The following is a 27,197-nucleotide window of genomic DNA, read 5'->3' as shown; positions in this document are numbered from 1 at the left end:
TGACACTCAATTTGGATTCCATTAGGGCCACTGCCATTAGGGCCACTGCATTACAGCTTGGTTCAAACATGATCAAAAGAACTCAGTTCCAAAAGTGAAGTTAGAGTGACAGCTATTGATCTGAAGATCACGCTTGTGGTCTCAAAAGAATCCTGGCAAAGCTGGAGACACTGGGAATTTGGGGAAAAGCTCTCAGCTGGTTGGAGTCATACCTAGCACATAGGAAGATGGAGAAAGTGAAGTCTGCAGATGCTGGAGATCAGAGTTGGAACATCAGGAAGTCTGTCCTCTCAGCCCCAGGACATTTGTGCAGAAGTTCCCCGGGGTTGTGTCCTAACCCAACCATCTTCAGCTGCTTCATCAGTGACCTTCCCTTCATAAGGCCAGAATTGGGGATGTTTGCCAATGTTCAGCACAATTCACGACTCCTCAGATACTGAAGCAGTCCAACGTAACAAGATCTAGTCAATATCTCTAGGCTTGGGTTGAAAAGTTGTAAGTAACACTTGTGCCAGTGCCAGGTAATTATGATCTCCATTAAAAGTTAGTCTAATCACGACATGTTTATGTTGAATGGTGTCACAATCTCTGTTTCACTCCACTTTCAACATCCTGGGGCTTACCAGAGACCAGAAACACTGAACTACAGGACTAGGTTAGTGGCTCAGACTACAGTTGTGCAAAACCTGTCCACCATCTCCAAGACATCAAGAGCTTGATGGAATACTTGCACTTGTCTGGATAAGTGCAACTCCAACAACAAAAATGCTTGATGCCATTTGGGACAAAACCACCTGCTTTGGCACCACACCCACAAGCATTCAGTCACTCCACTGCTGACATTCCGTAGCAGTTATTTGTACTATCTATAAGATGCACTGCAGAAATTTGCCAAGGACTTTTGGACTGCACCTTCTGAGCACATGACCAATTCTACCTAAAAAGACAAGGAAACACCACCACCTACATGTTCCCTTGCAGTTCCTTATTCTAGAATTCTCTCCTTAATGGCATTAAGGGTCTACCTACAACACATGGACTGCAGATGTTCGAGAGGTCAGCTCACCTCCACTTCCATAAAGGCAACTACGGACAGCCAATAAATGTTTGCCCAGCCAGAGACTCCCACATCCAATGAGTGAATAAGTCCCAGAAACAGCAATGTGATGATACCTACGAACTTGTAGTTGTTTATCAACGGATAAGTGTTGGCCAGACTCTGAGTTGAATTTTCTGCTATTTGTTATCCATATATAGACAGAATAACATTTAACATCTTGTTTGAAAGATGACAATTTGGTGTTTGCTGTAAGTCTGTTTCCTTATTATTGCACGAGAGAGTCAGTTATATTGTGGGCTTCAGTGTCGGGTGTGACTTGGACCCATATTGTATTGAGAATTTGTTCTTGCCGTTGGGTTTGTGGCTCACGTCAGCTCTGATAAAGAGTCATTTTGACTTGAAACGCTCGAGTGCTGCTTGACTTGCTGTGATTTTCAGCATTTTTTGTTTTCAGTTTAGTTTTGCAGTAATGTCTTGTTTGTGTTTTAGGTTTTTAACCTTTTATTAATGAAGCATTAATTTCTGGGCATTTCCTCCAACTGCTTGAATTTTGGAATGTAACTTCCAGGGTTTGAAGGATTGTTATTTGCATGTATAATGTGTGTTGAATGGATACAGGGTGTGATTAACCTGTAATTTTATTTTGTCATGGGGATTTGAATGTTTCTAGAAATGCCAACATTTGTTACCCATTCCTTAAAAGCTTTTTAAAAAAAAGTGTACTGTCATCTTGAACCACTGCAGTTTATCTGGTGTTGGTATACCTACAGTGCTGTTAGGATGGGAGTTCCACTATTTTGACCTAGTGATAGCGAAGGAACATTGACACATATTTCCATATCAAGATGGTTTGTGGTTACATGGAGGATTTGTAAGTGGTGGTGTTGTGTCATCATCTGTACTCTTGTACATGTCTTTTGATGTAATTTCAGCTTCTCTGTTTGCCGTTCCATTTACTAAATGTTAAAGTCGTGACTTTGAAGTCATTTGAAGGTGCTGTGACGGCAGGCTTAGCTAGATAACTTGAGGTTTATACCACTTTTCTGTTCGTTTTGTGCGCGTTGTATTGGTGCTTAAGTCTGTTTTCGTTACCAGTGGGTTTTTTTTCCCCTATTGTTTAAAACTATGTAATTTAATCTCCTTACGTGAGTGGCTTGAAGAGTGCAACAAATCAGCAAAGTTATTTAATTAGATTAGATTAGATTCCCTACAGTGTGGAAACAGGCCCTTCAGCCCAACAAGTCCACACCGACCCTCCGAAGGGTAACCCACCCAGACCCATTTCCCTCTGACTAATGCACCTAACACTATGGGCAATTTAGCATGGCCAATTCACCTGACCTGCGTATCTTTGGACTCTGGGAGGAAACCGGAGCACCCAGAGGAAACCCACGCAGACACCGGGAGAATTGTGCAAAATTCACACGGACAGTCGCCCAAGGCTGGAATCAAACCTGGATCCCTGGCGCTGTGAGGCAGCAGTGCTAACCACTGAGCCATCGTGCCACCCTTTTAAAAAATTTAACTGCAGTAATGTTGCTGAATACATCTTTGAGCACTTTTTTCTTTCCTGTTTCATTTCATTTCATTCAGTAAGTAACATTGTTGAATTATTTCAGGGCCAATTGGATCTGTTAAGGGGTACTTCAGGTCTCCTATATCGCATAAAGGATACTCAGACTGCAAGGTGAGTGACCTCTTTTAATATTTTGCGTAACTATGTGAATATTAACTTTGTATCATTTTGGATTATTGGATTGTGGAAAGTACACAGAAACAAGGAGAGTGTATTCTGTCATTCAGTTAGATCTTGGCTGATGTCTACGTTTGACTTCACTTTTCTACCTTTAGCTCCACTTCCAGCTATGTACAGGTGTGTTGGGGTAATTGGCAGTAAAAGACTAGACCTTGACTTAGTTTGTTGCATTTTCTTTTGACAAACATTGCCGGTACAAGGTTCTGAAGTATTGTCAAATTAGGACTCATGTCCGGAATCATTTCTTTACCTTGGGATTTATTAAGGGCTGGACTGGATTACTGGGAATGGTGGTTGGGACCAATGGCTGACCCTATTTGAAAAGTGGATAGTAACTACAGTGGTAGATGGCAGAAGAATCTGAGGAATAGCAGAATTAAATGCAATCTCCACATTTTGAAGATTTTGTTTCTCCAGTATATTGCTTTTTGGACACATTCCTTTGTCCTCCTCCATCTCACTTTTCATTTGTCAGCAGAGTAGACTTTGGAGCATGGTGGCTCCAAAGTAAAATTTTTATAATCTAGAATATTTTAATGATAAAGAAGGGTAATTTGTGTTAAGATTCAAATTGACTATGAACTAATTGAAATACAGACCAATGTGAGGGGCTGAATGGCCTACTCCTGTTCTTATGCGTCCCCTAATGTTCCCTTTAACCTCCTGGCAGTCACTGCAGGCTCTGACCCAATTACAGGAAGTTCTATTCCAATGTTGTGCCAAACATTTTTTTCTCCACAAAGCCCAAAACTGTCAAAACAACTGAACTTGGCTTCTTCAATCAGAAAGGTTCTTGCAGCACTTTCTCTGGTATCCTCTCTGGGAATGCATGTTATGTTTCACCAAGGTGATCTGTGTGACTTTATTGTTAACTCTGGTTTTTCTCTCATCACTGGCCTTTTTTGCGCTTTCCTTTGCTTCACCAGTACGACTTTGAGTAAGGCTTCTTTCAACAATTCTTTTTATTCTGCATCATTCTTCACCCTCCATCTGATTCCCACCTTTCCAGTTGCATTCACACCAGGAGTTGTGACATGATCTCTTGCATTTTCAGCTCTTAATTCTAAAGATTTCAAAACCTCTTGCTGTTCTCAGCCTTACCACTCTCTCATTATCATACTTTTACAAACATGGCATCAAGTTTTCTGTTTTTGTTTCTGATTTCCAACATCCGCAGTTCTTTCAATTTTTAGATTTCAAAGGGCAGAATCCAAATGAATTGAATGGTGAGATAAGTGCAATATATAGACTTCAGAGGCACTTGGCAGAAAGACACTTGAGGAGTGACTTGCTCTTGTTAAGAGATGCTAAAATGCCACATTTTGGACAAAACAGTGTGTGTTTTCCTGCTTCGAGATTATATATATGAACTAGCAGAGGGCATTCATGGGTGGTAAAATTCAGACATTACTTTAAGTTAAACTAATGGAAAAGGAGACAGTGGTAAAACCAGTGAAATGTAAATTTAAGGCAACTACTCCTCACAGAGACTGAGTAGTTGTGAACATGGGCCAACGAAAAAAAAGGGGTGGCCCACTTAAGGTGGAGATGAGGAGGAATTACTTCTCTGGAATTCTTTTCGAAAGAAAGTAGCAGAGGCTAAGTCGTTGGATATATTTCAAGCCTGTACTACATTTTTGATTGACGCGGAGGTCACTAGGGACGGGCAAGGAAGTAAAATTGAAGCTCCAAACCGTTCATTCATCATTTTATTGAATGTTGAAGCAGGCTTGAGGGGCTGAATCGCCTACTCTTCCTAATTTGAATGATCTTATGAAATGGATTCCAGAATTGTGAAATGGAGGAGAAAGCGTTTCGATCTTACAGAGGTCTGGGGGAGAAATGTTCAAGTTCTTTTCTAGTGGAAGCTTCAAGATAGGATACATCGTTTTGCTCATCTGTAAAATAGCATCATAGAATTTTTAGCATCATCTAGAACCATCAAAACAGGTAAGCATGACTCCACTGGGGAGTGTTGTCGAACAGAGAGATCTAAGGGTGCAGGTACATAGTTCATTGAAAATTGTGTCACAGATAGACAAGGTGGCTAAGAAAGAATTTAGCATGCTTGCCTTTATTGCTCAGATCATTGAGTATGGGAGTTGGGATGATAAAGTGTGGTGCTGGAAAAAGTATTGCAGGTCAAGCAGCATCTGAGGAGCAAGAGAGTCGATGTTTTTGGCATAACCCTTCATCAGGACTGGGGATGGGGGAGGGGGCTGAGAAATAAGTAGCGGGAGGGCAATGGGGCTAGGGGAAAGCTAAGTGGGATGGCAATAGGTGGGCGAAGCTAGGTGGTTGTGATAGATCACTGGGAAGGGTGGAGTGAATAAGTGGGAAAGAATATTGTTTGGTTTTATTTATTTTCTTTCATTCTTTCTCCCCCCTTCCCCCTTTCCCCTCCCCAGTCCTGATGAAGGGGCATGCCTGAAACATTACTGTACTTTTCCCAGCACCACACTTTAACTCTCCAGCATCTGCAGTCCTCACTACCTCCTATAGGAATTGGGACATCATGTTGAAATTGTACAGGATATTGGTGACGTAACATAGAGTCATAGAGATTTACAGCATGGAAACAGACCCTTCGGACCAACTCGTCCATGTCGATGAGATATCCCAACCCAATCTAGTCCCACCTGCCAGCACCCGGCCCATATCCCTCCAAACCCTTCCTATTCATATACCCATCCAAATGCCTCTTAAATGTTGCAATTGTACCAACTTCCACCACACCCTCTGGCAGCTCATTCCATATACGTACCACCCTCTGCATGAAAAAGTTGCCCCATAGGTCTCTTTTTTTTATATTTTTCCCCTCTCACCCTAAACCTATGGCCTCTAGTTCTGGACTCACCGACCCCAGGGAAAAGACTTTGTCTATTTATCCTATCCATGCCCCTCATAATTTTGTAAACCTCCTAAGGTCACCTCTCAACCTCCGACGCTTCAGGGAAAACAGCCCCAGCCTGCTCAGCCCCTCCCTGTAGGTCAGATCCTCCAACCCTGGCAACATCCTTGTAAATCTTTTCTGAACCCTTTCAAGTTTCACAACATCTTTCCGATAGGAAGGAGACCAGAAATGCACGCAATATTCCAACAGTGGCCTAACCAATGTCCTATACAGCCGCAACATGACCTCCCAACTCCTGTACTCAATACTCTGACCAATAAAGGAAAGCATACCAAACTCCCTCCTCACTATCCTATCAACGTGCGACTCCACTTTCAAGGAGCTATGAACCTGCACTCCAAGATCTCTTTGTTCAGCACCACTCCCTAGGACCTTACCATTAAGTGTATAAGTCCTGCTAAAATTTGCTTTCCCAAAATACAGCACCTCGCATTTATCCGAATTAAACTCCATCTGCCACTTCTCAGCCCATTGGCCCATCTGGTCCAGATCCTTTTAAATCTGAGAGGCAACATTTTCTTACAGTGGGTGGTTTGTATAAGGGATGAACTGCGAGAGGAAGTGGTAACTGCAGTACAGGTACAACATTTAAAAGACATTTGGTCAAATACATAAAGGGATATGGCCCAAACACAGGCAAATGGGACTAGATTAGTTTAGGAAACTTGGTCAACATAGACAAGTTGGACCAAAAGATCTGTTTCTGTGCTGTATGGTTCTGATTAATTGCTACTCCTTCATTTACACACTTCCATCTTGCTCTTTTTAGCACTGATGTCATACACATAGAGTCATAAAGCTGTGCAGCATGGAAACAGACCCTTTGGTCCAACTCATCCATGCTGACCCGATATCCTAAATAAATCTAATCCTACTTGCCAGTATTTGGCCCATATCCCTCTTAAACCCTTCCTATTCATATATCCATTCAGATGCATTTTAACTGTTGTAATTGTACCAGCCTCTGCCACTTCCTCTGGCATTTCATTCCATTCATGCACCATCCTCTGCATGAAAACGTTGCTCTTTAGGTCCCTTTTAAATCTTTTCCCCTCTCATCTTAAACCTTTAGTTCTGGGCTGCCTCAGCCCAGGTAAAAGTACTTGTCTATTCAGTCTATCCATGCCCCTCATCATTTTATAGACCTCTGTAAGGTCACCCCTCAGCCTCCAATGCTCCTGGGAAAAACATAAAGTTTTGCAATATCCTTCCTATAACAGGGAGACCAGAATTGCATTTAGTATTCCAAAATGGCCTAACCAATGTCCTCTACAGCCGCAACATGGCCTCTCAACTCCTATATTCCATGCACTGACCAATAAAGGCAAGTATACCATACGCTGTCTTCTCTGTCCTGTCCATCTGTGGCTCCGTATTCAAGGATCTATGAACCTGCACTCCAAGGTCTCTTTGTTCAGCATCACTTCCTGGAACCTTCCCATTAGGTGTATAAGTTCTGCCCTGATTTTCCTTACCAAAATGCAGAACCTCATATTTATCTAAATTAAACTTACTCTGCCACTCAGTCCATTGGCCCATCTAATCAAGGTCCACTAGAAACCCGAGGTAACCTTCTTGGTTGTGCAATACACCACCAATTTCGGTGTCATCAGCAAACCTACTAACCATAACTCCTATGTTCATATTCAACCATTTCTATACTTTGGAATATTACCACTCTTGGGTTTTTTTTTCCATTTAGGGCATTGACAGCGCAAGCCAAACCCCATTTCTGTTTCTACTTCGTGGTATAGAATCTTATTACCTACCAACACTTCTCCCTTTTGAGTTGATGTTTAACTCCAAGTTCAGAATTGCTGCAGTCTTTAGTATACCTTTTAATTAGATGTGTGGATTTCTTTTAACAGCAAAATGAAGGGTTCTGACAATCAAGAAAAACTGGTTTATCAAATCATAGAAGATGCTGGAAATAAAGGTACAGCAGCTAAAATCCTCCAAATTCACAAGCAGCTTATAATCCTTTTTAAAAATTGTTCTTGATGTCTTCCATCACATCCTGCATCCCTTCTCTCTTTAACCCCACTACCAACCAATCTCAGCATAAAAATGACCCTTTGGAATCCTAGCAGGACCCTGTGATCCAAACGGAAGAGCACTGGTCTGAATGTATATGATTTGAAAATACATTTCTATTCTTCATATTCCACCTTTAGAACTGCTCAGTTACAATGATGGAAGCACATTGTAGAGCATGTCATGGGTTTCAGAGACATTTTGATGTAGCTCATTTCCATTTAAACTCTCTCTTCCCTCCTTTTCGTGGAGAGGTTGTGGAAGTATTTATTGTTTTGGGATGGGTTGAGAAACCCAACTCTCTCAATATTGTTACTCTATTCTACGTAGAGAAGAGCATTGTGCAGCTTTAAGTGTAATTGCTTTATTTGTTCGAGTGAAAAGAGAGAATTTCATTTCTACAGTGCCTTTCATATCCCAGAATATATTGCAGTCAATGAATTTCTTTTAAAGTGAAAGCACTATTGCAACGTTGTAATCACAGCAACTAATTTACACACCTCAAAGCCCCTTATACTGCAATATAATAAATGACGAGGTCAATGTCTTCTACAATGCAGGAAAAATGAGGGATAAGTATTGGAAATCTGCTTTGCCCATCTTCAAAGTAGTGGAATGGAATTCATTTGGTCAACTGAGAAGATTTGAAAGACGACACCTCTGACACACCCTCCACCTCTCCGTCTAAATTTTGTAATTGGGCGACTGAGTGGGACTCTTGTCACGAAGTCAGAAGCTTATGAAAGTTTCACTAATACTTGTGATTCAATAAAATTATCAATTCGTCTCTGCATATTATTTAAAATAGTAGAACTGGAACGTCTGAATTTTGGTTCCTTTGAGTTAATGCACCTTTAAATTTAATTGTTGAGTTCCATTGATCTAAATTGATTTTTCATAGGGATATGGAGCAGAGATATTCGATACAAGAGTAACCTTCCACTGACGGAAATCAACAAAATCCTCAAGAACATGGAGAGCAAAAAACTAATTAAAGCTGTCAAATCTGTAGCTGTGAGTATGGTAACGACTTCCTTGTTGTGTTGGTTTGGATATGTGAATGTTCTCCACCTTATCACACTGCATCAAGATGTAAACCCTTAAATAGCATATTTTACAAACTCAGCATCTCAAAGCACTTGGCAACAATTAAGGGCTTTTGAAGGGTTGTGATGTGAGAAGTGTAGCTGTCTATGCAGTGCAAGCTCTCAAGAAGGAAGCATATGTCAGGTATAGACAGGAGAGATTGAGAGAATCCTGAGAGTATAAAGGCAGTAGGAGTAACCTTAAGAGGGAAATCAGGAGGGCAAAAAGGGGACATGAAATAGCTTTGGTAAATAGGGTTAAGGAGAATCAAAGGGTTTTTAAAAATAAAATTAAGTTCAAAAGGATAACTAGGAAGAGAATAGGGCCCATCAAAGATCAGCACGGCAGCCTATGTGTGGAGCCACAGGAGATGGGGGAGATACTAAACGAGTATTTTGCATCAGTGCTTACTGTGGAGAAGGACATCAGAGATACAGAATGTGGGGGAATAAATGGTGACATCTTGAAAAATGTCCATATTACAAAGGTGGTGCTGCTGGATATCTTGAAACACATAAAAGTGGATAAATCCTCAGGACTTGATCAGGTGTATCCTAGAATTCTGTGGAAAGCTAGGGAAGTGATTGCTGGGTCCCTCGCTGAGATATTTGTATCATTGATAGTCACAGGTGAGGTGCCAGAAGACTCTAGGTTGGCTAATGTGCTACCACTATTTCAGAAAGGTGGTAAGGACAAGCCAGGGAACTTAGATCGGTGAACCTGACGTCGGTGGTGGGAAAATTGTTGGAAGGATTCCTGAGGGACAGGATGTACATGTATTTAGAAAGGCAAGGACTGATTAGGGATAGTCAACATGACTTTGTGCATGGGAAATCATGTCTCACAAACTTGATTGAGTTTTTTGAAGAAGTAACACAGAGGATTGATTAGGGCAGAGTGGTGGATGTGATCTATATGGACTTCAGTAAGGTGTTTGACAAAGTTCCCCAGCGAACCTGGTTAGCAAGGTTAGGTCTCATGGGAATACAAGGAGAACTTGCCATTTGGATACAGAACTGGCTCAAAGGTAGAAGATAAAGGTTGGTGGTGGAGGGTTGCTTTTCAGACGAGGCCTGTGACCAGTGGAATTCCACAAGGATTTGTGCTAGATCCACTACTTTTCGTCATTTTTATATAAATGATTTGGATGTGAACATAGGAAGTACAGTTAAGTAAGTTTGTGGTGAAAACCAAAATTGGAGGTGTAGTGGACAGCAAAGAAGGTTACCTCCGATTACAACGCAATCTTGATCAGAGGGGCCAATGGGCTGAGGAGTGGCAGATGGAGTTTAATTTAGATAAATGTGAGCTGCTGCATTTTAGAAAAACAAATCCGAGCAGGACTTCTCCAGTTAATAGTAAGGTCCTAGGGAGTGTTGCTGAACAAAGAGAGCTTGGAGCGCAGGTTCATTGTTCCTTGAAAGTAGAATAGAATAGAGGGTAGATAGGATAGTGAAGGAGGTGTTTGGTATGCTTTCTTTTATTGGTCAGAGTATTGAGTACGGGAGTTGGGAGGTCATGTTGTGGCTGCACAGGATATTGGTTAGGCTATTTTGGAATAGCCTACTATTGGAAGGATGTTGTGAAACTTGAAAGGGTTCAGAAAAGATTTACAATAATGTTGCCAGGGTTGGAGGATTTGAGCCTTAGGGAGAGGCTGAATAGGCTGGGGCTGTTTTTCCCTTGGAGTGTCGGAGGCTGAGGGGCGACCTTGTAGAGGATTATAAAATCATGAGGGGCATGGATAGGACAGTAGCGTATCCCCTGAGAGCTTCTGTGTAGATGATAGGTTCAAATCTCGAGAATAGGCCTTGAAATGTTATCTTCCGACTCAGATTGGGTGCTACCTGTTCATCTAAGGATGATGGGGCTTTTGAGCTCATGATGGTTATCTCCTGCTGCAGAATCATAGATGGATTTGATTGTGAATATGTTTAAAATTAAATGATGGGCTCTGATTCATGGAGGGGCTGAGACAGAATTAAATTCCCAGCAGCACTTACAAGGGGAATTAAAACTATGAGTAAGTTAAAATGTGTTTGCAGCATTAAAGGAGATCCATCCTTCTGTGTCATCTTTTATTGAAAGGGCTGTCCAAATACACTTTCCAGTCCTCTGTTTATCCCCTTAACCCTCAACAATGTTCCTGTCAAGTATTTTCCAATCTTCCCTCTTGAAAATTCCTTGAAAGTATTTCTCCGATTGTTGTGGGTTAAGACGAAAGTGGAGTGGAAGCTACTTTCAACATTTTAAAAACATACTTGTGAAATTGAGTTCTTATACAGAGTTGAGACATGTATTGTCTATTCTATGGATGATTTTCTACATGTCTTATATGGAACCTCACTCCCAGGTGAGGTTATGTGATCTACTGGATAGATTTTGATTGTGTGAGTGGGAATGTGGAGTGTGTTTTTCTTCTTCTTCCTCTTCCCCATCCTCTTGTTGACTCTGGACTTTTCTTTGGTTGGTTACATCTCCCAGAACACAACAAGTGTTTGGTCAGCTGTCGTGAATCTGTGGAGGCTAACTGGACCAACTGGTCTCTTTCTGCCAGTCATTTCCTTGTATTTTACATTGACTGTATTTTTTTAAGTATTCCGAGCACTTTGTGTTTGATTTTATTTCAGATTTCCAGCACTGCTGTTCTTACAATTTCCAGGACAAACCCTGTTTTTTTTTATCTTTTGTTGCATAGTAACTTTCCAATTTGAATGTCTGTCCCATTAGAGAGGTGGTGTGGTCTAAGTGCTAGAATAGTGAAACCTGTCCACTATATAGTTTTGCCAGCAAGTTTGCGATATCCTGGTCTCAGCAAAGAATGTCAAAGGTTAAAGTTTGTTCCAGTTATGCATTACCTTGCACCAAAACAATTAACAACAATAGAAAAGATTGGTCTAGCAATAGAGATATTGAGTTGAAACTCTGCATTGCAAATTGTGAAATCGAGCTTGGAAGAAAAATTAACTTGAGGTCTGGCTCTAGGTGAAGGACCGTAAAGCCTGGTGGATGAATGTAAAAATCCCTACCTGCACCATGTCTCTGCCTGGTTTGTATTCTGGGCTATATACTGCTCCAGCATTTCTCTTCATGGTTAATTCTTGATGCCCTCTCGTCAACTAAGGTGATGAATATTGTCTTTCCAGTGTTTTCCACAAGAAACAAGAACAACCATTATCTTCTATCCTTCCAGGCTTCGAAAAAAAAAGTATACATGTTATATAATCTGCAGCCAGATCGATCTGTGACTGGTGGAGCATGGTACAGTGACCAGGATTTTGAGTCCGAGTTCGTGGAGGTGTTGAATCAGCAGTGCTTCAAATTCTTACAGAATAAGGTATGGCATAGAAAGGTTACTTTCTCATTCTCTCACTCTCACTACTTCTACAGAATCAGGAAAATTTAATGTGTAATGTAGTAGGTGTTCCAACAACGAAGTACAACAATGAGAGATCATGCTTGTGACTTGTACATATAATTTAATCTAAACATTTTGGAAGATTGCTCTTTTGCTATAAAAAGTATCGGTCTGATAATGATTTGGCTTAATCAGGTTTAAAAGAAACATAGAACGTAAAACAGTACAGCACATTACACTATTTAGCCCACCATGTTTGTACCTATTTTAGAGTTTGCAAATGGCTTTAGTGCTTCATTTCTTTATCAGTCAGTGACAAGACTAATTTATCCTCCTCTGTAGTCCTATTCTCCTCCCTTTTATTGTTTCTGTCAATCACACAAGTTCCTCTAGACTTTTCTCCAAGCTCTAATATCTACAAGTCATGATCAGTTTTTTACAGTACATTGTGCTTTCTGAATTAGTAAATTTGTTGTTAAGGGAATGACAGGTATTTGCCACTGGTGCTAAACTGCAATGCGATTTTAACAGTGAGGGTGAGGAAATTACCTTCTGTTGTATTGTGCCTGTCTCAAACAGTTCTATTGCCATGTGCATTGTTATGCAAGGGTGAGCATGCTGGAAATCAAGCCTTGCTATTCCTGATGTCATCACAGAAGTTAAATATTTTTGGAAAGTACAGTGTATTCTCAAATTTATTTGCCTTTCAGACTTTGGTTCATTGAAAGTACTGACTAGTAATGTATCAAAAAAAAATTTATTTGTAAAAATAGTCAAACTCCATATATACACTAATGAACCATAGACATAAAACTCTACCAGTTAAAACTCTAGTCCCCTTACACGCTCCCTCTCTACACATTACATACACAATCAAGGAAAAGGAAATGGGTGTTATAGTTGGAAGGAAAGACTGAGAAGGCAGTTTTGTGATCCCTGACCACAGGGTCTGCTGAGTTAATTCTTGAGCTGATCATTTTTTTCCTCCATTTTAGTCCATAATCAAAAAATGTGGATAAATACAAAGAAATGCTCTTTGCATGTGTCATATACACTGCTCAAATCTCTCCAAAAGCCATTTGATCTGAGCAACAACAAACAGATATATTGATTAAAGTCTAATTTAAGAATGGAGAGTTGAGAGTGAAGCTGGAAAAATTTTATGTCATCAAAACAAATCCATTAAAAGGTTCTGGACCTGATAACACTATGCAGAACTCACTTGTTATAAGATTTGAACCCTGACCTTGTCAGATGCAGACAGAGCTCTTGCTCTGAGAAATGGGTATCCACTATGTGAACAAACAGCATATTCCTGAGGTTCCATTGTTCTTTATGATTAAAATATCCTTATATTGTGATGACACGGTGATGAACCCCTCTGTTAATGAAACCAAACACCCAGAAAAGCTCACCCCGCCTCACCATCTGTTAAAATATGAGTGATAGAGAACTCCCGGATTCCACTATTTAAAGAAAATAACATTATTTTTTTTTAATCTCTAAAAGTGAACGTTAAACAACAACTATTCACAACTCTAAGCCCCCCTTTCTCTTAACTGCTTATTACCTGCCTCCAACTCCATAATAATATGCTGTTCCAATAAGACGCTTATTAAAATTACATCAACTTAGTTTCAATACCACACAGCCACTGTCGTCTTCTATGACTTCACTCTTCTGGCTGCTGAATTCCCTGGGTCATCTTCTTTCTTTTGGCTGTGAGTATGTTGCAAATGAAAAAGTAGAGAGTGTTTCCTAATTTCTTGGAGCTGCCTCTATGGCAGTTGCTCTCTGACCAATTTTCAAAATGGCCACATTTTTGTACCCCCAACATCTGATTGTCTAATTGTTTTGCAGACATGGAACCAATAAATTTAAACTCGATTGGGTTTTAATATCCTGGGGCATAATTTAAACTGGATAAATTCAAATTGTTGTCAAACAGCAACCAAAACTCAGGTATCCATTTTACAGCCAAATGTTACATATTTTCGACTTTCCAATACTCTCTGGGATTGCCATCTAGTCATATACATATGTGCTTGTAAGCTCTCAGATCAGTACAGCATTCAGTTTTTCTTAAAGGTACAGTACACTCCTTCAACTTAACAATATCAAACTACTTGCATCCAAGTTTTTGAGTCTAGGTTTCCTAATGTTACGTTGCACATTGTTAGACGTGTTTGATACTTAATGTAAACCTATAAGTGATATAACTGCAGAGAATGCTGTACACCACTGTAATGAATGGAAATTTGAATCATTACATTGAGCACTATTACATGGAAATTGAGACTAATGATGAAAACAACTATGTGTTCCCTATAGGCAGAAGTGGCTCGTGAGAGTAAACAAAGTCCAGTGGTACAGAGGAACAGTTCATTTGCTTCATCCCACGAAGTGTGGAAATACATCTGTGAATTGGGTATCAGCAAGGTATAGAAAACTGGAAAGTTGAATGTTTGAGTTGTCACAGAAAATATTGTCCTACTTGGTTAGAAGATAATTGAGTGTCAAGGTTACCAGGTCATAGAGTTAGAGTCCTGGAGATCTACGGCACAGAAACCAACACTTTGGTCCAACTTGTCAATGCCAACCAGATATCCTAAATTAATCTAGTCCCGTTTGCCAGCATTTGGCCCATCCCTCTAAACCCTTCCTATTCAAATACCTATCCAGAAGTCTTTTAAATGTTGTAATTGTACCAGTCTCACCACTTATTGACACTGATGATGATTTTCCACAGGGGAACTAGCTGACCACCATGCTGGGTTGCCATCATAACCGCTGTACTCTATATCGTGGGATAATATTGTCATTCTTTATCTTTAATACCAGTCTGAGAACCACAAAGCACTGAACATTCTTGATTAACTCAAGCTAATGAGATAAAATCCAACTGTTTGCACTCCAATGCATGAGTGATATGGAGTCCTTGTGATATGATTGGCATCTATATCACTCATCACTGCACTGAATAACATATAACTGAGCTTTCAACACCATAATAACCTCATAATTATTGTTAAACTCTAACTAACCCTGAAAGAGCTAATTCTATATTTGTATATGCTAAGTGTCTCTTTAATAATTTCCATATCTTTCACAGATTTTTATAGAGCCCTACAGTGTGGAAACAGGCCATTCAGCCTAACAAGTCCACACTGACCCTCCGAAGAGTAACCCACCCAGATCCATTCCCCTACATTTTACCCCTGACTAATGCGCCTAACCTACATATCTCCGAACGCTATGGGCAATTTAGCATGGCTAATTCACCTGATCCGCACATCTTTGGATTGTGGGAGGAAACCAGAGCATCCACAGGAAATCCACGCAGACACTGGGAGAATGTGCAAACTCCACACAGACAGTGGCCCGAGGCTGGAATCAAACCCGGGTTCCTGGCGCGGTGAGGTGGCAGTGCTAACCACTGAGCCAACTTTTACCTTAGTCCAATTGAGAATTTGGTTATCTGAAAATTTGGATTAAAAGTGAAATTCAAGTATTTTTAGCATCCTGGTTTGCTATGTCTCAGTGCTTCAGTGTAATTGGTTACTTAATTGACATCACTGTTGTTACACACCAAATCATTCCCATTAACTTCACTTAAATGGCCATTAAGAAGAGGGGGCAACATACCACACGAATTGCTAGATCTTTGTGCGCAGCTTTCTCAAAGATCATTTAAAATGCACTATTGATCTGTCATTTGCTATCAAACCATGGCCTTCATCTTCCAGCTATGATTGTTGAGGGTTAAATATTAGCCAAGTCTTGGGGAGAATTCCCTACTCTTCTTTCAAATGGTATGTGGGATCTTTCACATCGACTTTTGAAGGCAGATGTGGCCATGGATGAATATATCGCAGTTTCTGTAAACAAGCCCTTGAAAAGCTCTTAAATCTATGAAACTTACAATAGTATGGAAACATAGATTGCTGCTCAAATTGCTCCTGTTGCTATCATGTACCTGTCTACTGTGGACATTGTTCTATTACTTTGCAATGTAGATCTACTGATGGGACAAAGCCAGCTCTCTAGAATCACTCAGTGATCTCCCACAAGACATTATGGCGCAGACCTGTTTTAATATCCATGTTAGCTACATGCCAACCCCATCATGAAAATTTACTTTTGCCAATAATATTGTATTGACAACTCGGACAAAATCTTTCCAGGATACAGAGGCCGCACTAAACTTTGGCCTGTCAAAAATGGATGAACGTTTCTACAAGTTGAAGATAACCAAGTCCATTGTCTCTGCATTCGACCCGAAAGGTACTCAACACCCTAAAAGTTGCCTGGGAAGAAAAAATGCAGCATGACCCAATTCCCATCTATACTGGAGTGATTACTGACAGATTCTAAACTTGGTCTGATGAGACCAAGACACAAGTGAATTTCCTTTGCAAGAGCACTAGCACAACTAGGTTGCAAATCTACTGTCCTTTGTACTTCAGCACAGCTCTGGTCTTCCTGACAGCTTGGACCTGTTGGTCTTGCAAAGACTTTAGCATATATTTAGTGGCATGGTAACTTGACCATCAGAGTCAAGCGGCGGAATGGTGGCACAGTGGTTAGCACAGCTGCCTCACAGCGCCAGAGATGTGGGTTCAATTCCTGCCTCAAGCAACTGTCTGTGTGGAGTTTGCACATTCTCCCCGTGTCTGCTTGGGTTTCCTCCGGGTGCTCCGGTTTCCTCCCACAGTCCAAAAAATGTGCAGGTTCGGTGAATTGGCCATGCTAAATTGCCAGTAGTGTTATGTGAAGGAGTAATTGTAGGGGAATGGATATGGGTGGGTTGCTCGAAGGAGGGTCGGCGTGGACTTGGTGGGCCGAAGGACCTGTTTCCACACTGTAAGTAATCTAATCTATGAGTTGAGATTTAATAAATTATGGTTATTACCATTACCAGTGAACAAGAAAGTTGATGTGAAGGGGAGCAGATGTATTGAAATACAGAGAAATTATTGCTTTGGGTTGTTCCGTATAGGACTAAAGTGTATTACCTTTTTTCAAAAAAAATATTGACCCTAAACTTAAGGATTGAAATTGGGAACATTTGCATGTGCAACAAGTGGTAGAAATTTGAAACATTAATTGCCATTAGTGACAAAATGTTAGATCAATTGTTAACTTTAAAACAGATTTTTGCCAACTAACATTGTTAAGGAATATGGATAAAGACAGATATCTGGAGTTCAATTGCTCATCAGTGACTAAACTCAATAAACCTGTTTTGTTCTTCAAAGGGTTTACGGCCAGTCCTTACAGTGGACTTACACTCATGCCCATCCATATTTTGTTATTTAAATAACTATATCCTCTGGATTCGTAGTTTACTGGTTCTGTAGCTATATGTAGAAAACTACTGTTCTGTTCCTATTTTAAAGGAACCACTGCTGAAAGTTAATGGGCTGCGTCATCACTAAATCACCAGTACTAATCACTAAAACAGTTGTTGGATTGGACTAGTACTCAATCACTTCTCATTCCAACAAATAGCTTGACTTTTTTGTACATTTGAGTTTTCTGTTGTGTCTGTCCAAAATGGGCTTTGGGGAGGGAATCTGTCTGTTCTGTCCAAAATGGGCTTTGGGGAGGGAATCTGCAATTGGATCAGACTGCTGTCCACCAACATTGTCAGTGCAGTCTCAATCAATGGGTGGGAATCAGATAGCTTCCCAGTCAGATCTGGAGCCAGACAGGGCTGCCCTCTCTCTCCTGCCTTGTTTGTGTGCTGCATAGAGCCATTTGCCGAGCCCATCAGGAAGGATGCGAGCCTGAGAGGGGTGACTATTCCTGGCAGCTGGGGCCTACAGGTTAAGGCCTCCCTGTACATGGATGATGTCGATGTCACCGTTTTTTGCTCGGATTCGCTGTCCGTGCGCAGACTCATGTGCAAATGTGACCAGTTTGAATGGGCCTCGGGGGCTCTTCGGGAACTGAGCCGACCAATCCTCGATCCCCTTCACCGTCAGGACCGATCACCTGAAGGTGCTGGGTATTTGGTTCGGGAGAGCTGGGGCGTGCGCCAAGTCTTAGGAGGAGCGTATCAGCAAAGTGAGGCAGAAACTGGTCGCTCTCCATCGCGGGGAAAAAACCTGGTCATCAGGTGTGAGGCACTGTCATTGCTGTTATACGTGGCACAGGTCTGGACTATTCCCAGAACCTGTGCTGCTGCAGTCACCTGAGCCATCTTCCAATTTATATAGAGGTCAAAGTTGGACCGGGTCCAAAGGGACTCTATGTATAAAGATCTGGGCAACGGGGGAAAAAATACACCCAATGCCACCCTCACCCTGATGGCCACCTTTGTGTGTGGCTGCATCAAGCTGTGCGTGGATCCCCGGTACGCAAACACCAAGTGTCACTACATACTGAGGCTCTACCTGTCCCCGGTGTTGCGAAGGATGGGCCTGGCCTCGCTGCGGCGGAACGCTCCGAGTAGTTGGACCGTTGCGTATCACCTGTCCTTTGTGGAGAAGTTTATGAAGAAAAACACCTTTGACCACAAGTCCATCAGCACGTAGTGTCCTTGAGACCCTTCGGGAAAAGGAGAGGGCGGATCCTATCGAGCGGTTCCCTGAGCAGACTGTCAAAGCCATTTGGCAGAATGCCTCATCGCCAGAACTTTCCAACAAGCACCAAGACATGGCTTGGCTGGTGGTGAGAAGGGCTCTGCCTGTGAGATCCTTTATGCACGCCCGGACTCTCAGCCGCACCGCACGCTGCCCTCGAAGCGGCTGCGGGGGGGACGAGACTGTCACACACCTCCTTCTGGAATGTGCCTACGCAGAAGAAGTCTGGAGAGGAATGCAGTGGTGTTTGTCAAGGTTCGTCCCGAGCAGCGCCGTGATGCGGGACTCCGTGCTCTACGGTCTGTTCCCCGGGACGCACACCGAGACGAACATCAACTGTGCCTGGAGGATCATCACCTCGGTGAAGGACTCTCTCTGGGCAGTCCAAAACCTGTTGATCTTCCAGCTGAAGGAGTTGACCCCGACTGAGTGTTGCAGACTGGCACATTCCATGGTCCAGGACTACGTGTTGAGGGACGCGCTGAAGCTTGGGGCAGCTGCCGTCAAGGCACAATGGGGAAAGACCACCATGTAACATCTGCCTGCCTAAGAAGAACAGGGGGCTCACGCAGTCATTTGGGCTCTGCTGACGCCTCAGCTAAATATATGGATATATGATTGATAAATGTACAGACCTGTATGTACAAATGATAAATTCTGATCTCTATGTAAATGTTTATGTATGTATGGCATGACCAACTGTACAGACCATCAAATTATTTTATGAATAAAGTAAATTTATGAAATAAAAAAAAGTCTGTGAATCTTCTCTATTGCTCAGTGACTGTGAATAACTTCAATAGCTTTTGTAATCTCAGGTGGAACTCTCTATGGAAGACATTGAAACCATTCTGAATACATTGATATATGACGGAAAAGTGGAGATGACCATCATAGCCGCAAAGGAAGGGACTGTTGGGAGTGTGGATGGACAAATGAAGCTGTATCGGGCAGTTAATCTCATCATTCAGCCCACTGGCTTGATGCGGACACCTTGTGGAATGTGCCCAGTAAGTATGTTATCTTCTAGGCTAGTTATGTGTTATCCTTTTAATTACATCTTAGCTACTCCCTGCTACTTGGGTTAGAGAAATAAATTACTAGAGTTGAAAACGACCTCTATTAGTTTATCATTTGTAGATAATACTTAACAGCGCAGTGTCACAACACTGATTTAAAAATAATGCACTGGATGTTGAGCTTTAGAACTCAGCACAAATGTGAAATATGACCAATTTAAGGTCAAGGATAGTTAATGTTCCACTGTATCACTGTCTAAGATAAGGAAAATTCTCCGAATTTCGTCAATGAAGAAGAAAACAAAACTTAATTTATTATAGCAAAACTATCCTTTAACATATGACAAACATTATTCATTAATTTGCAAATTTAAACTAAGCCCCCTTTAAATCTAAGCATGTACATTTGCTCTCACACAGGATGGGAAAATGAGACAAATAGTTTTTGTAGGAAGAAGTTGGTGGAAAATACAGGCGCAAGATTTATGTGTCAGAATCCAAATCTCAAGGAGAAATTAGGTGACGTTCTCACAGTTCCCTTTTGGTAATGATATCATGATGCCAATTGAGGCAATCATCAGTTCAGTAATGAGTCAATTGAGCATGGGTCTTTGCTTAAGTTAACAATTTGTTCTTTTTGCAAAGTCTTTTGTGTGTTATTTATCTTTTTTCATTCATGGGATATGGATGGCTCACTGGCTGTCCAGTGTTTATTGCTTGTCCCTAGTTGCCCTTGAGACAATGGTGATGAGCTGCTTTGTTGAACTGCTGCAGTCTAGGTGTGGGTTGTAATGCCATTCAGGGAGGAAATTCCTGGATTTTGACCCAGCATCGGTGAAGGTGAACTTCACTTGGACGCTTGGAGGAGAATTTGAAGGTGGTCTTCCCAAGTATTTGCTGCCCATGTCCTTCTATGTGAACGTGGTCATAGGTTTGAAAGGTGTTCAGCAAAATCTTTGAATTTCTGCAGTGCATTTTGTAAATAGTAAAACACTGCTGCTACTGAGCAGAGGTGGTGAATGTTTGCAGATGCAGTGCCAATCAAGAAGGCTGCTCTGTCCTGGATGGTGTCAAGCTTCATGAGTGTTGTTGGAGCTGCGTCCATCAAGGCAAGTGGCGACTATTCATCGCACTCCTGACTTGTGCCTTGTAGGTGGTGGACTGGCTTTGAAAAGTCAGGGGAGTAGTTACTCACTGCAGTATTCCAGTCTCTGATTGTTCTTGTGGCGAGTACAGTTTAGTTTCTGGTTAAGGGTAACACCAAAGAATGTTGATGATAACACCGTGAAGGGCGGTGGTAGGTTCGTCTCTCATTGGAGATGGTCAATGCCTGACATTTGTATGGTGCGAATGTTACTTGCCATTTGTCCACCCAAGCCTGAATATTGTCCAGATCTTGCATTTGAACATGGGCTCCTTCAGTATCTGAGGAGTTGTGAATTGTTCAATCAGTGGCAAACATCCCTGCTTCAGACGTTGTGATGATGGAGGGAAGGTCATTGATCAAACAGTTGAAGATCATTGAGCCTAAGACAGTACCTTGAGGATTCTCTACTGAGATATCCTGGAGCTGAGATGACTGACCTCCAACAACCACAACCATTTTCCAATGTGCCAGGGATGATGCAGAGAGCTTTTCCCCAGTTCCCATTGACTCCGGTTTTGCAAGGGCTCTTTGATACCGCACTTGGTCAAATGCAGCCTTGATATCAGGGGCTGTCATTCTCACCTCATCTTTGGAACTCCACTCTTTTGTCTACATTTGAACCAAGTCTGTAATGAGGTCAGGAGTTCGGTGACCCTGGCAGAAGCCAATCTGAATGTCATTGAGCAGGTGTTGCTTGATAGCACTTTTGATTACACTTTCCATCACTTTGCTGGTGTTCAAGAATAAACTGGGGCAGTAATTGGCTGGGTTGAATTTGTTCTGATGTTTGAATATAGGAATACCTGTATTGTCAAGTAGATACCAGTGTTGTAGCTGTACTGTAAACTACTTGGCTAAGGTTGCAGCAAGTTCTGAAGCATAAGTCTTCAGTAATATTGCCAGAATGTTGTCAGGATCCATAGTCTTTTACTGTCCAGTGCTCCCAGTCGTTTATTAATATCACATAGTGAATTGGATTGGTTGAAGGCTGGTATCTGTGATACTGGGGCCATTGAGGAGGCCAGGATTGGTCATCCACTTAGCACTTAAGGCTGAATATTGTTGCCAATGCTTCAGCCTTATCTTTTGTGCTGATGTGTTCGCTTCTTCCGTTATTGGGGATGGAGATATTTGTGAAATCACCTCCTCCAGTGAGTTGTTTGATTGTTCAGCACTATTCGTGACTGGATGTGACACAGCTTGGATCTGATCCAGTTGTTTGTAATCTTGTTTGACAGCTTCCTCAGGTTGACAACTCATTTTAGGTATATCCAGTGCTGCTCCTGGCATCCCCTCTTGCTGTCTCCATTGAATCTGGCTTGATGGTGATGGTTGAGTTTTGGAGTGTGGTGAGGGTGTGGATGTGGGGGGATGGGGTGTATGTTAGGCCTGGCTTTGCAGATTGTTTTGGAATTGCTGCTGTTGATAGCATATACTGTGTAATGGATGCCCAATCACTTCAAAGTCTGTCCCATTTAGCATGATGATAGTATCAACATGATTGTAGGTTTTCCCAATATGAAGGTGGACTTTGTCTCCACAAGAACAGTGTAGTGGTCACCCTTCCCAATACTGTCACGGACAGATGTATCTGCAGCTGACAGATTGGTAAGGATGAGGTTAAGTATGTTTTTTCTCGTAAGCTCCCTTGATGTCAGACCAGACCAGCAGTGTTGCTTCAGAGTACTCTTGATGGTGGGCTTTGAAATCCCCACCCAGAGTACAGTTTGCACCCTTGCCACCCTCCGTTCTTCCTCCAAGTGCTTTTCAACTGGAGGAGTACTGATTCATCAGCTGAGGGAGAATGGTGTATGGTAATCAGCAGGAGATTATCTTTCTGGGTCACTGCTAAGTGGTTTCATTTCTGTGTTGAGATTTTGATTGTTACAACTGAGTGCATTGCTAAACCATTTCAGAGGGCAATTGAGAGTCAAACACATTGCAGTAGATCTGGAGTCATATGTAGGCAAGATCAGGTGAGGATGGCAGAAGGACATGAGTGAGCCAGATGGGTTTTTCCAACTGTCATCAATAGTTTCATGATCATCAGTAGAATTCCAGATTTTTTTATTAAATTCAAATTCAACAATCTGCCAGGATTAAAACCTAGGTCCCCACAACATTAGCTGAGTTTCTGGATTAATAGTTTCATGATAATACCACTATGCCATCGCCTGCCCTGACAGAGTGATTTTGCTTGCTGACAGTCTTTTTGGTGGCCTTGTTCCAGCTGTTCTGTCTTCTCTCAGTTCAGTGAAAGACTGTTATTTGAACCAATCCACAAGTTAATATTCGACAGTTACTTTCTTTTCCCCCTCAAAGAAAATCTAGTGCCAACATGTCTTGCAAAACTACCAAATCCTGTTTCAGTCCCACTTTTCCTTTTGAGTTCTAAAAACAAGCTAATCATAAATCTTGCATTTTTCAGCTTTATCTTTCCAACTAAAATATGCATAGTTTTTACAAAAGTCCCTTATGCTGACTTCCTGATCAGTGGTTAAATATAAACTATACTTCTACATTCCTTTGTTTTGGAAGTGCATACTCCACAGATTTCAATTTTTGATGCATTTTAGGAAAATCGCATGTTCTTCTTTTCCTGTGTTTCAGTTTGGATTAATTTGTGACTTCAAGTTTTTATTGCTGTTTTTGATATACACAACACCTGTTATCTGCTGCTCATTGCTGGCAGACTGTTCTCCTAGAACTGTTATCACAGCAATGGAGTAACTGTAATGATTGAAAGAGTGCAGAGCTATTGTTATAAAAACATTGACAGAACTTTTAATGACAGCAAAATTGTCGTTAATAGTATTTTCAAATCCTCCCCTTGCTCCCAAAATTATTTATTTTATTTTATTTTGTATTTTGTATTTGGCTATTTTGCTGCAACTAACACCACAGTTTTGAGTTGTAATATGTCACTGTGCATACAAAAACATTTCTTTGTGCATTAATACAGAAATTTTTCCCAAGGTTCTTGATAAATCAGAAGCCAAAGGAGGAGATATTAGAAAAGAAAAGTTTAATGGAGATCTTGTAGAAGAGGTTTAGTAAGGGAATTCCTGAGTTTGCATATTAGACTGCTGCAGGTACTGCTGTTTTGGAAAAGAAGACACATTAGTACTGCCGTTTCCTTTTCATCCACAACTTAAAGAGCCATTTCCACTTATATGATCTTCCCTCTCTACGTAGCTGCTGACAGTCCTTTGAGTTGCTAGTATACTAGATGATGTTCCCCCCTCCCAATAAGTTTATGTAAACTCTCTCAGGAGGCAGAAACTCTGGACATCTAATCCAAGGTGATTGCTTGCAGGTTCAACAATCAATGCTCTGTAATTGGGCTGTTTTTCTTTTCTTTAAACATACAACTATAACTACACTTCAAAATGTACTTCATTGACTGAATAGGCAAACAAGTCTGTCTTTTTTTTTAAACAAGTAATTGTCTTCCAGAGAAACATAGTTGTTAAACAGATCATCACCTAAAAATAAAAAGCAATGAACTGTGGAATCTGAGATCAAACTAAAACAGAAATTGCTGGAAAAACACAGCAGGTCTGGCAGCATCTGTGGAGAGAAAGCAGAGTTAATGTTTTACGTTTTAATGTGACATTAACTCTGCTTTCTCTCCACAATTTAAAAGTTGCATCACAGGTAGACTGTGATTAAGAAGGTGTTTGGCACGCTTACCTTCATTGCTCACACCATTGAGTATAGGAGTTGGGACCTCATATTGAGGTTGTTCAGGACATTGATTGAGGCCAGTTTTGGAGTACTGTGTACAGTTCTGGTCACCCTGTTATAGGAAGGATATTTTTAAATTAGAGATGGTTCACAAAAGATTTGGCAGAATGGTGCCAGGACTGGTGGGTTTTAAATTGAGGCAGGATAGACTGGGACTTTTTTCACTGTGCTGCATGTTTATATGACTAGGTGCTGCCAGACCTGCTATTTTTCCAGAAATTTCTGTTTTTGTTTCCGAGCATCTCAAATTGTGTTTCTCCAAAAGTTAACTGCAGTATTAAGCAGAAGGATTTCTTTTTAATTTTTGGATACCTGCTTGATGCTGCACCGCTCTGTTGATTTGTAGGCTTACGTTGGTTCTGTATATTGCTTGTCCTATTCTGTTTGTGTTTAATTCCTCTATTCATACTTTTCAGGTATTTGACGATTGCCATGAAGGTGGGGAGATTTCTCCATCGACCTGCATCTATATGACAGAATGGCTGGAATTCTAGCCAATATTGGCATAACAAAGACAGACTTTAGAGATCAATTGTTGGACCATTTAAAACTGCTGGCATGGCCTGGATGGATTTTGGCATGGCCAGATTGTGTTCCATCTGGTCTATGACAGTGTTTATTCTCCAAGACTCTTTCAATCCTTCTTCAAAAAAATCCTTCTGTTCTTTTCATCGTACTTTCCTAGCTCCCCCTTCAATGAATAATTAATGGAAATGAGGATGGAGCTCGGCCCACAATGGCAAGATATGAGAAGAATTGAATCTGCAGAGTTTTGAATGTGATAGGAAGAAAACTAAAGCTGAGGGTTTTTATTTTAATAGAACAACATTTAATTTATTTTGTATCCATACATTTCTGGTTTAAACTTTACTTGACAGTTATCAAGACAGTTGAATAAAATGTTTATTGTTCAAAGACTTGAGATTGACTATTACAAGTATTCAGCTCTTTGTTTTTGCAGCTACGACAACCTTTATTTTTATATGTTTACTGCAATAAAACATCTTGGCACTTCACAGCAACATTATCAGACAAAGTTTGACCGTTAACTCAGGAAACACTTGTATATTTGAAGAAAAGCTTATTCAATCATGCGGGTTTTAAGGGGTAGATGAGTGCAGAGGAGTGGATAAGTTTAGCAAGGGAATTCAGCAGCTTTCATCTCAGCAACTGAGTATGCAGCCACCAGTGCAGGGTTGAAGAAACTCCAGAGGAATGCAGATTGAATTCATAAAACTAAAATGGACTGTTCATCCTAACAAAGTTTGTCCTAGTGTTAGGGTTCAGGCCAACCCTAATCCTTTTAATTTGTTGAAGAAACCAGATTAATTTGAAACTTTTTTTTTAAAACAATCAGAATAAGAAGTTTACATTTGATTGCTAATGAGATATTGTCATCTGTTAGTCAGAGCTAACATTTTGTTACTATTAAATTGCAACTGTTTTGCGAAACTAGTGTCTCGGTGGTGGTCATGTATGAATGTTTTGGAAGCCATTTAATTGCGTTTGACTGAGTAAAATGCCTTGTACTTTCTCCCACAACTGGTATCAATTTCAATATTGTATTTTCCTCCTACAGGTGATGACGTTGGTTTCCATGCTTAGTTTACCAATGACCCAAATCCAGTAATCTTTATAAGCCACAATGTGTGTGCATATATTTTGGAAATGTTGCTTTAATAAGTAATCTCTTGTCCTCTCTGCAACCTGTAAAAATGGGGACACCCTGTCATTGAGTAACAGTACAAACCTTTTGGAAAATACAGTTGTATCTTTTTCTTCAATACTAATTTATTAAACATTATAAAAAACAAAAGCAAAATAATTTTGCTGGAACTAAAAGTATAAAAATAAAAATGGAAACATGCAGCATGTCAGTCAGCCTGTGCAGAGAAGTAAGGTTGATACATTGATGTAATGACCATGCATCAAAATTAATTGTTTTAATAAGCGTTTTGTCTTAGCATAACTAGGAGACAAACTGTTATGATTTACTCTAGAATGACTACTAAAAGAGAGATGAATGAAGGCATTGAACAACATGGATGCATATAATGGTCTCTTCACAAGACATTGTAAAACGGGTGAAAATTTCTACGAAAGGAAAGTAGACAAAGTAAGTGTTGGTCCCTTTAGAAGGTGAGAGACTTGAGAATTAATAATAGACAACAAGGAAACGGTGGTGTTGAATAAGTATATTTGTCTTCACAGTAAACAACATGGACAGCTTCCCTAGAAAAGTAGAAAAGCAAGAGGCAAAAACTTAAGGCTATCAATCGGTGGTAGGGGGGAGGTATGATGCTAATAGAACTGAAGGTTCAAGTCCTTGGACTTGGAAGGAGATAGTGCATGTGTTCTTTATAATTTTCAAAAATTCCTTTGATTCTGGAAAGGCATTAATAGGTTAGAAAACTATAAATAGAATACCATTATTCAAACAAAATGACAGTAAGCAGGATACAGTAGGACCGTTAATGCATATCATTGGG

The 27,197-nt window shown here is 40.8% G+C and overlaps 1 protein-coding gene across 1 annotated transcript in view; it reads left to right on the top strand.

Annotated features, from left to right (window-relative positions):
* polr3f (polymerase (RNA) III (DNA directed) polypeptide F) overlaps positions 1-25,639 on the top strand; it is a 35,460-nt gene extending 9,821 nt beyond the window's left edge. Inside the window, exons 3-9 of the mRNA XM_043696336.2 lie at positions 2,680-2,747; positions 7,599-7,666; positions 8,666-8,778; positions 12,044-12,187; positions 14,540-14,647; positions 19,614-19,805; positions 25,125-25,639. Coding sequence (XP_043552271.1) covers positions 2,680-2,747; positions 7,599-7,666; positions 8,666-8,778; positions 12,044-12,187; positions 14,540-14,647; positions 19,614-19,805; positions 25,125-25,202 — 771 coding nt within the window. The 3' untranslated portion in view covers positions 25,203-25,639. The remainder of the gene's footprint in view (positions 1-2,679; positions 2,748-7,598; positions 7,667-8,665; positions 8,779-12,043; positions 12,188-14,539; positions 14,648-19,613; positions 19,806-25,124) is intronic.
* The last annotated feature ends 1,558 nt before the right edge of the window (positions 25,640-27,197 follow it).

The sequence above is a fragment of the Chiloscyllium plagiosum genome, unplaced genomic scaffold (genome assembly GCF_037043375.1).
Source record: "Chiloscyllium plagiosum isolate Xiang-an unplaced genomic scaffold, Cpla_swu_hap1 HiC_scaffold_10, whole genome shotgun sequence".
Taxonomy (NCBI): Eukaryota; Metazoa; Chordata; class Chondrichthyes; order Orectolobiformes; family Hemiscylliidae; genus Chiloscyllium; species Chiloscyllium plagiosum.
This window is presented reverse-complemented; position numbering and strand designations above follow the sequence as displayed.